Source organism: Hyposmocoma kahamanoa, unplaced genomic scaffold (genome assembly GCF_003589595.1).
Source record: "Hyposmocoma kahamanoa isolate Upper Pololo Valley unplaced genomic scaffold, ASM358959v1 210, whole genome shotgun sequence".
NCBI classification, from domain to species: Eukaryota; Metazoa; Arthropoda; class Insecta; order Lepidoptera; family Cosmopterigidae; genus Hyposmocoma; species Hyposmocoma kahamanoa.
This window is the reverse complement of record NW_020653731.1, coordinates 6,762,816-6,776,900: the sequence shown is the minus strand read 5'-3', so window position 1 is coordinate 6,776,900 and position 14,085 is coordinate 6,762,816. Positions and strand designations below refer to the sequence as shown.

Genomic DNA, 14,085 nt, shown 5'->3' with positions numbered 1-14,085 from the left:
GTCTTATCCTTAAAAGTTGGGGATATTTGCATACTTACTTATCACGAGTTCTTGCCTCCCTTTGGGTCACAGGCTCCCATATTGACTCTAAGTTTTGTCGCGCTGTATCTGTTTAATACAGACTATCTGGTGTCATGGAACATCTTTTCTATGTAGATTTTTTGATAGTTAGTGTATAGCTACGTCTACTTTAACATTACAAATTGTTAATTATTATCATTGAAATTACGTTTGCTCTTGTTTAAAACAAAGCCTAATATGAGCATTTATTAAAAAAAAAACCTTTTAAGTTTCTCTGTTGAGACCTGACGTTAATAGATTTACAATGCAATGCTTTTAAATATTTAAATCTTGTTTAATGATATTCGTGATGACATTCTTCTTATTCCCATACTTACGTCTCTAATAGGAACATCTGTTGTAATATCCGTTATGTAGCTTCCGTTTACAGTGTTATTTTGTCCATTACTTCCTACGAGTACAATAGTAACCTCATTGCTTTTGTCTTCGACTAATTGACTATAGTCAAATTGTCCAAAATGTTATTCGCTTTCGCTTTTTGTAACTCATATGTTACTTTCTTTTATTTTTGCGAGTTAACCAAATTTGTCATGGCAACGTTACGAATCTAATACATCCTCTCGTTGATCACTGTCTAGCATATATGCATTTTTGTTATGGTCTAATGATTATTATTACGTGAAAGTTTGTCTCGTATCTTTATTACTATATTTTGGTTTCGTTTTTCGTTTCATCGTTATTGTATTTAACATTCACAAGACGTAAAACTTAACACAGTACTTTCTCTTCAATAATATATTATTTATTAGGATAAAAATGTGGATGATACATAAAAAACAAATAAACAAACATTTCACACAGTTTTATTTAAAATCAGCCTCAACTCAAAGTATTCGTTTACTTTGACAAGTTACATAGTTACAAACAAAGCATATAAAGCTAAAAAAATAATAACAGATAATTATTATATACAACTGGACTGACCGCGCATTGTGGGCAATGCTATGCGGAGATAAAACCTTAATTGGACGTGCCAGCCCTAATCACTCACCGATGTGAGTACCTTTAACAGCACCGAGACAACAAATTTTGCAGAAATATATACACTAAAATACTAATTGATCACATTTTCAACTTAAACCTATAAGGTACGATGTGAGACCTAACGAACTAGACACTTCAGTGCCAACCGTGATGTTGCTCATGCTCTTTCTTGATAATATAAGGCACATGCACCTTAACGGGATACGGAACCTCCTTTACGAGAGGGACTGGCACCTCTTTGTATACAGGGTAAGGCTTATCGATGGGCACCTTGACTTCAAAAGGAACTTTCCTCTCAACTGTGTAAGGAACCTTCTTGTATACATCATACGGTTTTGGTACCGGCACCTTAATGTGGACAGGGTAGGGCTTCTCAACCTCGACCTTGTAGGGTTTGTCGACTGGTACTTTAACTTCGTACGGTACGGGTTTGTGGACCGTGACTGGGTAAGGCTTCTCAACCGGTACAGGGTAAGGTTTAGGCACGTATACGTTGTAGGGCTTGTCGACTGGTACTTTCACTTCATAAGGCACCTTCTTGATGACTTCGTAAGGCTGGGGCACTTTGACTTCGTACTTAACTGGGACTGGCACTTTCTTTTCAACAGTATAGGGCTGGGGATAGGGAACTTTAACTTCATAAGGGATTTTCTTCTCAACGGTATAAGGAGTGGGCACTTTGACCTTGACTTCGTAAGGCTTATCGACTGGGACTTTCACTTCATAAGGCACCTTCTTTTCTACGGTGTAAGGCTCAGGGACGTACACGGGGTACTTAACGTATTCCTTGACGGTTACTGGCACTTTCTTTTCGACAGTGTAGGGCTGAGGTACGGGCACTTTGACTTCGTAAGGCACTTTCTTTTCAACGGTGTAAGGAACATGTTTCTCGACAGTGTAAGGAACGGGAACCTTTTTGACGATCTCAACATGTTTAACATGACCGTGGGACTCGATAGGCTTCCATTCGCCACCGCCGTATCCGCCACCATATCCGCCTCCGTATCCGCCTCCAGATCCGCCTCCGAATCCGCCTCCATGTCCTCCTCCATATCCGCCTCCAGATCCGCCTCCGAATCCGCCTCCATGTCCTCCTCCATATCCGCCTCCATATCCGCCACCGTATCCGCCTCCAATGTCACCGCCGCCATGTCCGCCTCCGAATCCGCCACCAATGTCACCGCCGCCATGTCCGCCACTCAGGCCCTCGTGACCACCAAAGTCTCCTCCACCACCACCGAAACTAATTTCCTCATGACCCCCGAAACTGTGCCCCTCATCGCCGCCGCCGAAGCCACCACCGTAATGGCCTGTTTCGTAAATGCCTCGCTTCTCTTGCTTCTTGTCTTCGGCAGCCGCTTTCTTTGGTGCGCCTTTCTCCTCGCTGGCAAAGGCCACCACGGCCAATGAGGCTACTATAACAACCTGGAAATAAAAGAAAAATATGTTTAGCTACTCATTCTTCTTATTATGTACGAACTGGGCTCTTCATGGTGGAATAGAATAATCGTCAACCATCTCTGTTGAGCGCATTAACTTTGAATACCTGACTAGCAACTCACATACACATAAATTTATTAAAAAACAACCTTTTAAATATAGGCCTACTACCCCGTATCGATACTGGGACGTATGCATGTGTCATTCTAAAATTATTCTAAATCCTAGACGGGGGAAAGGCATTAGTTTTGAATGCAAAATGCTGTAAGGAAGTCATCAGTCAGTCAAAGCACGAAACACACATCTACTCTTAAAAAGCACAACGCAATCATTAGTGCTGGGATTTAAAGGAAACTTAATTTTTGCACTACATATTTGAATATCAGAAATATGGATTGAGGCAATACGGATACAACTTAAACTTATTATTTAAAATCTTATACGTCATGTCTTGTTGCCATTTACAGCGTTTACATAATGCCTTCGTTCTCAGAAAGCAAATTATAGTCGCCTCTTGACACTAGAAGCTTACAGCATAAACTTTCCAAGATCCGTTATAGATAATTGTTGAAATTATTGTACCCGTGGGTACCAGCACATTGTCTAAGCTAATAAGCTACATTTAAGATGCATTGTGTTTGGATTTGTAGTTTTTATTTGGTTTCCGTGACTAATAGTAATTGATCTATTGAATACTTTATTATGTCTATTGAAGGCTTATTTTCGCATCTGTTAATCGTTAATGAGTTTTTTTATTAGTCTTAAAAAATGCATTATTTCTCCAAAACCTTTAACGTACAATGACGTATCATCAAGTATCACCTAAGAGCACAATACGATGTATAATTAAAACACTATTGGTCTTATAATAATACGTTTATTAACCGATAAAGATATGATGAGATTGTAAAAATATCGTTGCTAAAGCTGCTATCTATGAGACTAGTGATACAAAATTCTCAAACAGTTTGGCGATTTCTAATGCAACAGCCTGCACTGTTATTTCCTTAAAAGCAGTTATGACAATCTATAAGCACAATTTAACAGTGATGTAACTGTAACTGTCACTGTTGGGTGTTATCTTTGATCTGCCTATTCCGAAACATAAATGGTCTTCGTAATCGTTCACGATTTTGTTATACATTGCGCAAAATACAAATTTCATTTTATTTCCGGCTTCAAAAAGGTTATCAATTGAATAACAATTTCTCTTTTTAAACTTCAAAACAAAATTGCTTGAAAATATATTGTTTTCCAGTGTATCTTCAAAAACAGTCTTTTGATTTTCACGCACACATTAAGGTTTATCACTTGATTATTTGTTGTTGTAGTTAATAATTTCTTGTTCATATGTTATTTGTGTATGTATCATTTAAACATTATTTTCGTTTTTTATTTTCTTACTACTGTGTTGTTGTTTTTTTAATAAATTATCTTAGTCGAATTATTTGTTGTAAGTTTTTTTATTAAAAACGAAATTGTCAGTTCGATTCGAGAGTGTAAAAGACATTCTGAGTTATATGTGTACAAAACGAAATTAAATTTTGTTCAAAGCTCGCATTGGAAAGGCATTTATGAGCTTATATATCTATCCACCTGTAATGTAATTTCAATAAGAGTATTTTGTAATTGTTGCTACACTTTTATAGTCTCTTTTTAAATTCCCGCTGTGTTTTAAATTCCCGCAATGCAAAATTATTTGGTTTCGACATTTTATCAATACCCAATTCATTATCATCATTATGTTGCTGAACTTCAATGAACTATTTCACTTCTTGTAAAGACGAAGAAAAAAAACAACGCGAGCTCCATAAATTTTTTAAACATTTTATTATGTTTCCTATTCGTTGTTAAAAATTTACGGTTTACAAGACTTCAATTAGACTAAATAGTATTACTGATCCGTTAACAAATGAAACAGATAAAATTATTTGCTAGAACAAACTGTCTAGTCAATCAATCAAGTACTTTCCCTGGTTACATAGCCAGAATGCGGAATTTGTTAATAGAGAAATATACTTGCATACAAAGTCACCTCACCTTAAGCAAAATACCATAAAATTTAAAGAAGCCGACAATAATCTAACGATATCGTTAGATTTGTTTGATCGCCCTGTACGCGGATGGTACTGGATCGTGGCGATTGGCACAATAATGCAGAGGCCTATACCCAGTAGTGGTTGATGTAGGCTGAATATGATGATGATGATGATGACACTAATAATTCTGCCGAATTCGATTATAAACGATAAAAACATCTGTTCGTTTGCAAATCCCATTGTAAATTACTAAAGGTCAACAATAAAATATCCAAACAAATTAAAGCGATTTCGAAAGCAGTTTCTTTGATCAAAATGAATCAAAATACAAAATTGGAGAAACATAATTTTAAATAGATGCGATAACTATGCATCTTAAAATTAATTATAGCGCGACGGTATATAATTTTCTTAAATGAAGATATTAATTTTGAGACACGAAGTAATTTCACTTGGTCACTAAAATTTTTTTTTAATGTAGGGACTATTCCATCGCTCATACGAGTGACCCGGTGAACGAAAGATCATTGTCCTAAGAAAATACCCGTGTTCGGCCTTGGGACATAATATACAACACTGCAATTACACATAATTTGGTCATTACGTTCGTATTATAGTGCCTGTTATCTATCTATTTATGTTACAATGAAATATACAGCGAGCTCAAAATTTCCACCCCACATGATCCCAAAAGAGAGTTACGCCACTTGTATGGTAACTTTCACTTAAAAAACGAAGTGGCGTAATTAATACGGTCATTCGTACGTACTATGACGTATGTCTAATTGCTACTAAGAAACTGGGCTAATCACTTTATGCCCTGTTGCGCGGCATAAGAGCTATCCACACAATGTAAATGCAATTGTCTTTTCATTAAAGTGACGCAATTTTAAATTCGTGTAGTTTTTTGATGTTACGCAATCGCGAAACTGAGAATTGTTTTAAAAATTAGATGTCGAAATTGAAAGAGACATTATGCATTTGTTTTTCAAGAAACACCGTCTGTATACGACTTTATTATAGCATTGGTTTTTATGATGTCGCTCACAGCATCACACACGACCGTTGCAAGCGATTCTATATAATTCTAAAATAGCAACAGGTACCCTGCGTGAGAACCGCCTTATTAAACTTAATATCTCATCGAAAATGAAACTATTCTTTGCGGATCGAAAGTATTGTACATTTTCTATGTGTAACAACCGCGAAAATATTAAAATTACTAAATACATACATTAATTATGAGCGTTAAAATAAAACAATTTACTTATTTATTATTATCAATTAATCGTATCTAGGTTAATCGAACGTAATGTTTCGCGTTCCTTTCCATCAGCTTCCTAGCCCCATTAGCCGTTACATCGAGTGTAATAATGACTACAGCACGTAAACGCGAGTATAATGTTGTTGCGTAACTAGTTACGCATCTGTGCTCTAAATGATTCTGTCGATCAATATTTAAACGGCCTGTATGTTGGAATTATTTGACATAGAATTAATTATTATGCATTTTAATTGCGTACAGCGTGTTTTCTTGTTTATTGGTCGTATAATTGGTACATTTTTTTTGGTACAGCTTTTAGATAAATAATAAAACGCACGTTCTTGGGGTAATAAAGCCAACAGCAAAATTGCAACTTTTTGGAAGAGAGGTTTAAAGATTGCACGAATTAAATTAGTCAGTAACTTTTTTATACTTTATATGAGAGTTATAAAATTTCACACATATTTTGTTCCATTTACTTCGTATTAATTTTACGATTATCATGTCATAGGTAAACATGTGGCTTTATTATACGAAGGATCCAAAGTGGTAATTAATTTGAATTTTAGAGGACAATTTGGAGGCCTGTAGATTAATTTACATTGTATCTTTAGTATACTTTTATACAGCTTTAATAACACATCTTAGTTTATTCGTTTTTCTCTTCGTGGTCAAGGTTGCATACTGGTTTTCATGATATCGCCATCCGATCCCCGGACGGGTCAATATATAAAAACTAACTTTTCTATATTGTCTCGGGTCTGGGTATTTGTGGTACCGTCGTGGTTTCCGATTTCCATAACACAAGAGCTTTAGTTACTTACTTTGGGATCAGCTAAACGTATGTGATGTTTCGAGTTCTTAGGTTTTCGCGATTGTTACACATAGGAAATGAAACTATTTTTCCGGATTTAAATCGCGTATAATATGTTTTTTCAAACAAACCGACGTTTCGCGTCCTTTACAGGTACCATGGTCACGGTTGACTGAGGTGATACAGTCTTCGTCGTTTTGTTTGAAAAAACAAATATACGCGATTTAAATCCGGAAAAATAGTTTCATTTCCTGTATGTGATGTTGTCTAATATTTATTTAATCAAAATTATTATTTTAGTTTATTACTGGACTATGCAGAACAAAGAAGGGGTATTATTTAGAAAAATCTGTAGTAACTGTACAATTTGTCAAATGGAGGCAGGTATTCTAGACTTAGAACAAAATTACTATATACCATGTTAACGATATGTAGTTAATAGTCAATCTATGCACTTAACGTTTTCCGACAATTTTCATACTTTCTCGTAACTGCATCTGACGTTGTGTCTGTGTATAAAGTTACGAGTTGCTTTACGAGAAAGTGAAAATTGTCATAACCAGTTTAAGCACGGAAACTGTAGAAGTATCGTGATTAAGTAAACCAAAGCTGTTTGTGAATAAATTATATGTTATTCATATAATATATGTATGTAATAAAGGCTTATGTTTTGAGCTATTTTCGCGTATCGTCGCGTAGTAGTTTTGTACTATGCGGTACATTTAAAAAAATAAAAGAGTGTTATAAGCGTTGAGAGTATAATAACGCCTGCTACGTCGGAGAGCTTGGATTCGGTTCCCAGCTAGAGCCCTGCGCTACCGAGTTATTTATGAAAAGTCGACATGTACTACTTTTTAGTGGAGGAAAACATCATCATGAAACCTGCATGCGAATTGTGTGAGTCTTCAACCAAATTGCTGGACTATGGACTAAAGAAACCTGTGGCCTTACCATGAACTCTTATTACGATTCAGCTTAGGATCTAAAATGAATCGTTGTGAGACAGCGCTACATGGAGTGTATATCACCATCCCGCTTTTGTGTCGTTGCGAACCTATATTGAACTGTAATAAGGGTTCATGTTAAGGCCACTGATCTCTCAAGTGGGACAAAGTTGTTGATGATATATATTATTGTAATGCCGTTTATAATATTTATTAAATCAATATATATAACAAAAAATCCTTTATAATATTTATAAAACATTTTTTTGTCGTCATATTTTTTGACATCTAATGTTTAGTGAAAATTTATTCAGTTAATGAGATTTGCGGTGGCGGTATTTGATTTTCAATTAAGAGGTCGACGATTTGAATCCCCGTACAGGCATGTATATATTACGTTAATTTGTAAATTAGGTACGGACATTTGCAAATGTTTAGTAGCATCTCACGTTAACGGAAAACGTGAAGAAACCTGCATGTCGAAGACTTCTCATAATAATCGAAAAATGACTATGACCTAAACCCTTGAGATGCTCAGCAGTGGGATATATAAAGAGTTGATGATGATAGTGATGAAAATTCAGTTGTTTTCAGGAACCTTTGAACTCACTGTAATTACAATAGGTACTATAAGTATATTACTATTTTTTTAGTCAAGGCATTTATTGAATTAACGTTACAAAAAAATGCAAAAGTAACAGAGCGCCTAAGTATAAGCTAAGTATTAAATAACTGAAGTTGATAGTAATTGTCATATTTAGATAACTGTTCGTCGCGAACCTATTTTGATCTATTTTAATTTATGGCATCGAGTTATTATGTTATAAATAAACTAAACAGTCGAATTCCTTTTAATTCTGTTAAGAATGACGTTTTACATTGTACCTACATATTTTTGAAGGGCTGAGTTTCAGCTTCTATGCCGTCGATGTTTTGTAGATAAGGCGTAAGCGACAATAAAGTTCAATTTTGTTTTCAATTAACTTTAAGTTTTAAAATTGAATTTAAAACAGGACGTAAATATTTTAAAATAGTCGTGAAAACCTATTTTTCTTTTAATTTTAGACGGAATAGCAACTGTTAACATTAGCATGCCTTAAAATATTAACAAAGATAATTGAAGCAGGAGCATCAATCACCTACAGTTAAAAGTTTAGAAACTATACTTTTAATTTCATTGCTTTTGGGACGATTTACCTCAACACGGGGACTCATACTATTATGATCACGAAAATAATTTTAAATTTAGTAAGTAAATTTCCAAAATTATTGAATTGAATTTAAGCACAGGAAGAGGATTTCTTTCACAACAAAAATTTACATTTCTTATCACATTTTCCAACATTGAAAAATAAAAAGAAGTTAATTAGTGAATTCTTTTTTTTTTTTCAAAAACACGTCACTTCAAAAAAATCCTCTTCACTGCACTGTTTCTTGACACTATTTTTTAAACACTGTCACTTGCACTAAATAATCACGAAAACTTAACACTAAACTTGACTCACCAGGAGCTTCATGTTGCTGTGTGTCTCCGTCAAAAGCCGAAGACTGGTTGTAGTGCCTCGATCACTGACGTACCCCACTTTATACTTGCCCTCCCACTAACCAAGGCACATTTACTTGCCTGCTGTCCATACATTGGAGGGTGATAGTATAGTGTAATGACATGTATTAATAACATTAATTTCAATATACCAAACTGTATCGATAGTCATTTGTTTCAAGCTTCATACTAACCATCCCGTGCTTTGAATATGAACGAAAATCAGATTTAAATTGATTGGGGACACGAACGCCTCTGTTTATTGATGGTGAAGTGCTATTATACAACAGTACTTATAATATATCTCTGCCGTTGTAAATGAAACTGCTTTTTTAATAAAAAACCGCATATATTTCTCAGTGCCTCAGTGGCCGAAAGGTTAGGTTCGATTCCCGGGCCGTGAGAAATATTTGTATCGCCTACATTTATTTGTCTAGCGAGTTTGATTGTAATTTGTGGTTGTCTACGTGTGTGTCTATGGCACCCGCGACACAAGATTTCCCTAGTGTGGGTCTATGTTGAAGTTGAGTGTGTGCGTTATTATTAGTTCACAGATTCCATAACCAAGGCTGGCTTGTTCCGCCGACTTTATTTGAATCAAATAAACGCGATTTTATATCCCATATTTCTTTTTTATGATATCTAGTAACGGAACAAGCAAGTCGTGTGCTTTATGTTAAATGAACCTCATGTCCGTAGCAGTTTTAGAACTACTCAGAGCTTGAAATCGCAAAGTTCTGACAGACACAACCACTCTGCCTGTCACCCTGAGACATAAGTTGACAAGTCTCATGTGCCTGTAATTTCACCAGCACCCTTATCCTCCAAAACCTAAGAAATAGGTAAGGCGGCAGTAATTCCCTGAACGAACTCTTTCACAAGGAGCTATACTGCTACTAAATATAATGGCGCATTTACACGAAGTCGTCAGGTGACCTTCACATGCCCGCCGAGGGCAGCAAGCTGCCCGCTGTAAATAGTGGGTCATCTGAGGATAGTAGTTTACAGTCGAAGCCACTGAGTGCCTTCAGCAGACTACTTCGCCTTCGGCAAGGATAAGTAGTTTACTGAAGGTCGGCAGACTACCAGGTGTAAATAAATAATATAATATAATAATAATACCTTCATTTCCAATTTGTAGCAATCGCGAATAACCTAAAAACTCGATAGCTCTGTATTTTCAAAGCAAGAGCTTATAGATAATAAGTTTAGACATATAATTACATTACTATTGCATCCAATCAGGACTACTCAATTTATTACACTCTACAATAGAGCATAATAGTGATGTATTTGTTTTTAATATCCTTTTAATTGTCCTAATACGCATTATCTTCCTATTGTAAAATTCAAGACTATTGTATGTAATAAAAAACGGTAGAGTAACGATACTTTTAACCGACTTCAAACAAAGGAGGAACTTCTAAATTCGATTGAAGCTTTTTGTGTATGTTACGCGATAACGTCATGTATGAACCGATATTGATATTTTTTTGGAAGGGGGTACGTCTGTAGTGGCCCTATTCAAATGTAAAGAAAATATTCTAACTTTTTTAATTTTTGTTTTATACAAAAAATATAATTATGTACAGTCACGAATATTAATATAACACATATCGAAATTCAAATTCGCTATTCCAATATAAAAAATAAATGTTGGATAATAGAATGTGAAAATATTATTGTGATTTCGCTGAAAGTTAATATTACAACATTATGCCATTTAATTTTAGTGTAAATTTTAGTTTACCATGTGGCAACACTTCATCACTCTCATCCCAGTGTTCCAATGAAATAAACGTGATGTTTTAAAAATTTTTTTTTTCGTAATACCGAGGTCTCCAGCAACCTGCGCAAAGAAGAAGCATATGGCTATGTTTATATTAATGCAGGCAACTGTGCTCAAAATATGTTCACTTTGCCAGCCTCCTGCGTATGAACTAGGAAAGCACTGGGCAAAGTACACCCGCGCGCCACCTCCGACCTGCGAAGGGCTTCAATCCGTCCCGCCAACATTCCTTCTAAACTGCGCGTATACATTTTATGTCTCCTTTATTTATGTGATATAAATCCGTTGGTATATTTTATTCTTACCATTGTTAACATTAAATTGACAACGTTAACTAATTTTGTTTATTAAAACTGATTTGTTATAATTCAACTGTTGTTCTTTCATCTACCATTTTCCTCGCTAATAGTCAGGTGAAAAGATGTGTGTTTCGCTCGGCAGCAAAGTTGTGTTGCGTCTCGTGTCTTGAAACCCTCGCTACGATCTGGATTCTATTTTTAAACCTCTTTTGAAATCTTAGCCTCAAACAACAACTTGCAGCCTTACATAACAAATAATAACTATTATATAATTAAATTTAAATACCTGCTACTGTTTTTAAAAAAAAACAAGAACAAAATAATAAAAAAAGACATAAACGATGTCAAAACTCTATATGGTGAGTCAACATCAGTATTGTTATTTATTTTACCGGATCCATTGAAAATTAGCCTCGTATTAATTTCGGGTTTTAATAATGAAAAAAACATCTATTAGAAGCAAAGATTGAGAAATTAACTTTCTTAATTGGTTACAATTTGGGTGTTCAAGGAAGTGCCCCAGAGTGAATTCCGTCCGTGAAAGCCCTAATTTGAAACCATGCAATTGATGTGGTTATTTGGCACATTATATAAAAAAAAAAGTTCATACCGTGTCGTATCAGAAAATCAATATTAGAGCGCTAAACAGAAATGATTGGCGATTACTTCACCGACAATTCCTAGCTGTTAAATAAAAAGAAGACACACACACACACACAAAAAGAGTGGATTAAGGAATCCGTAACAGCACAATTCACACTCTGTTAAGCTTAATATTAATGATTCGTTATTAATTATTTATTATAGACATTTATTCGTATTATTTATTAAATTGTGCTATAGTGAATATTGTAGTTTCCATTTGATTTATGTTTGTGTTGTAGTCATAAAACATTATGTATTGTAGTTATATAGATAGTGTGTGTAGTGTGCTGTGAATCTTACGAAATAAATTATTTATTATCCTGTTAAATCGTGCTCTGGTTGATGATATAATTCATGATACTTACATAATAATCTTTAGCCTATACAGGTTATAGCCTTACTGCTGGTCACAGGCCTCCTCGCACAATGAGAAGGAACTTCACACACTTATTTAAATTGCTTGCAGATGTTTGCAGGTTTCTTCACGTTGCGTTCCTTTACCGAAAAGCTCATGGTAATATCAAAAGCGCACACACGGCTTCGAATCCACAACCTTCTGATTCAGAGATGGTAGGTCAAACCACGCTACCACGGCATGACACATCATGATACTTATGTTACTTAAAATTAACTAGTCCTCATATTGATTTTTTTACTGCCTCTGTGGCCGAACGGTTACCATGCCGCGCACAGGTCCCAAGTTCGATTCCCGGGCCGGGAGATATATTTGTATGGCCCATATTTATTTCTGTCGTGAGTTTGGGTGTAATTTGTGGTTGTCTATGTGGGTGTCCATGGCACCTGCGACACAGGGTTTCCCTAGTGCGGGGCTATATTGAGTGTATGGGTTATTATTATTTTACATTTGGTCGGTTGGATACCCAAACGAGGTAAAGCAATATTTAAAGTGCTTTTCCCTCGTGTCCCATAGTCGTAGACTATGGGACCATGATATTATAACAAACTTTAAATTACAATTAAATAATCTCCCAGTGTTGGGTTTTTGTAAAGTCAATTGCTAATCAAGTTTTATACGTTGGACCGTTCTTATTGCAAGCGTCATAGAGTCGAATTTAAATCTTAAGTGTTTAGATCGACGTGATCTTGACACTGTACTATCTTTTTTTAAACGTCTTTCAACAAAGGTCAACACTACAAACAACAATTTCTTGCAAAACATTATACGATTTTGATTTTGCAACTTATGTAATAAATAATGCATTGATGGTGATTCTGTTACAACTTAACCGTATATTTTTTTGGTAATATTGTGTTAATATTGTATTTAAATGAAAATTATTTAAATAAAATAACACATTTGTATTCTATTCTATGCATTACTAGCTCTACCATTTCAGCCTCCGCAACTAAAACTCGACCTTTATATGGAAGCATTACAAGTTTCATAATGAATGATTCTGATCAGAAAGGAAACAATTTGTAACAGTTGAAACAACTTCCGAGTTACTGTTTGAGCGAGCGTCAACTCCATTAGAATATCCTAGTAGTTTGTTATTTTTAAAGCTCTAGACTGATGACTCTCAAAGTTGTATATATATCGACTCCCCTGGAGTACAATCCTACCCACAAGGAGTTCATGTCAGTGAAGAAAAGAGGGTGGATGAAACGTGCATTAGGGTTCACTGTTACTTATAATGAAGTCCACTCTCGAGTGGATGGTAAATGGAATAATTCACAATACACGCATAGGGCCTATGTTATTACATAATACTTTCTTATAATAATCACATAAATTAACCTCGTTAAACAACAAACCAGCGAATTATAATGGGAGAAGCGTTAAGCAGCCAATCTACATTAAAATGTACAAAATATAATTACATCCTTCAGTCTCAAGCAAGTCAGATTTGTATAAAAAACGTATTTTACTAGATACCCTATTGTCAGATAGAATACAAAGCAGTAAATTTAAATGTGATATTTTCATTATAATGTGTGCACTGGGCGTTTGGGTGATCACAGTAATATGTCTAGATCTGAGTGACTTCACACATTATGTACATTTTGTTGTACACAGGACTTTAGGAGGTTAATACTATGAATAAACATGTCACAACCAAATGTGAAAAAAGTCCTATATTTTTATGATAACGTTCGAAAGGGTCAATTATAAGGATTAATTCCTTTGAAGTACTGTAGTACTTATAATAGATAAATATATAAAACTGAACAGATATTTTTTTAATAAAATTTCTCACTCGACAGTAAAACTTATCAAGTGA

General features: G+C 35.0%; 1 protein-coding gene across 1 annotated transcript in view; it reads right to left on the bottom strand.

Annotated features, from left to right (window-relative positions):
* Positions 1 to 866: 866 nt before the first annotated feature.
* LOC113227351 overlaps positions 867 to 14,085 on the bottom strand; it is a 60,393-nt gene continuing 47,174 nt past the window's right edge. The window contains exon 3 of the mRNA XM_026460244.1: positions 867 to 2,517. Within this exon, the coding sequence (XP_026316029.1) occupies positions 1,201 to 2,517 (1,317 nt within the window). The 3' untranslated portion in view covers positions 867 to 1,200. The remainder of the gene's footprint in view (positions 2,518 to 14,085) is intronic.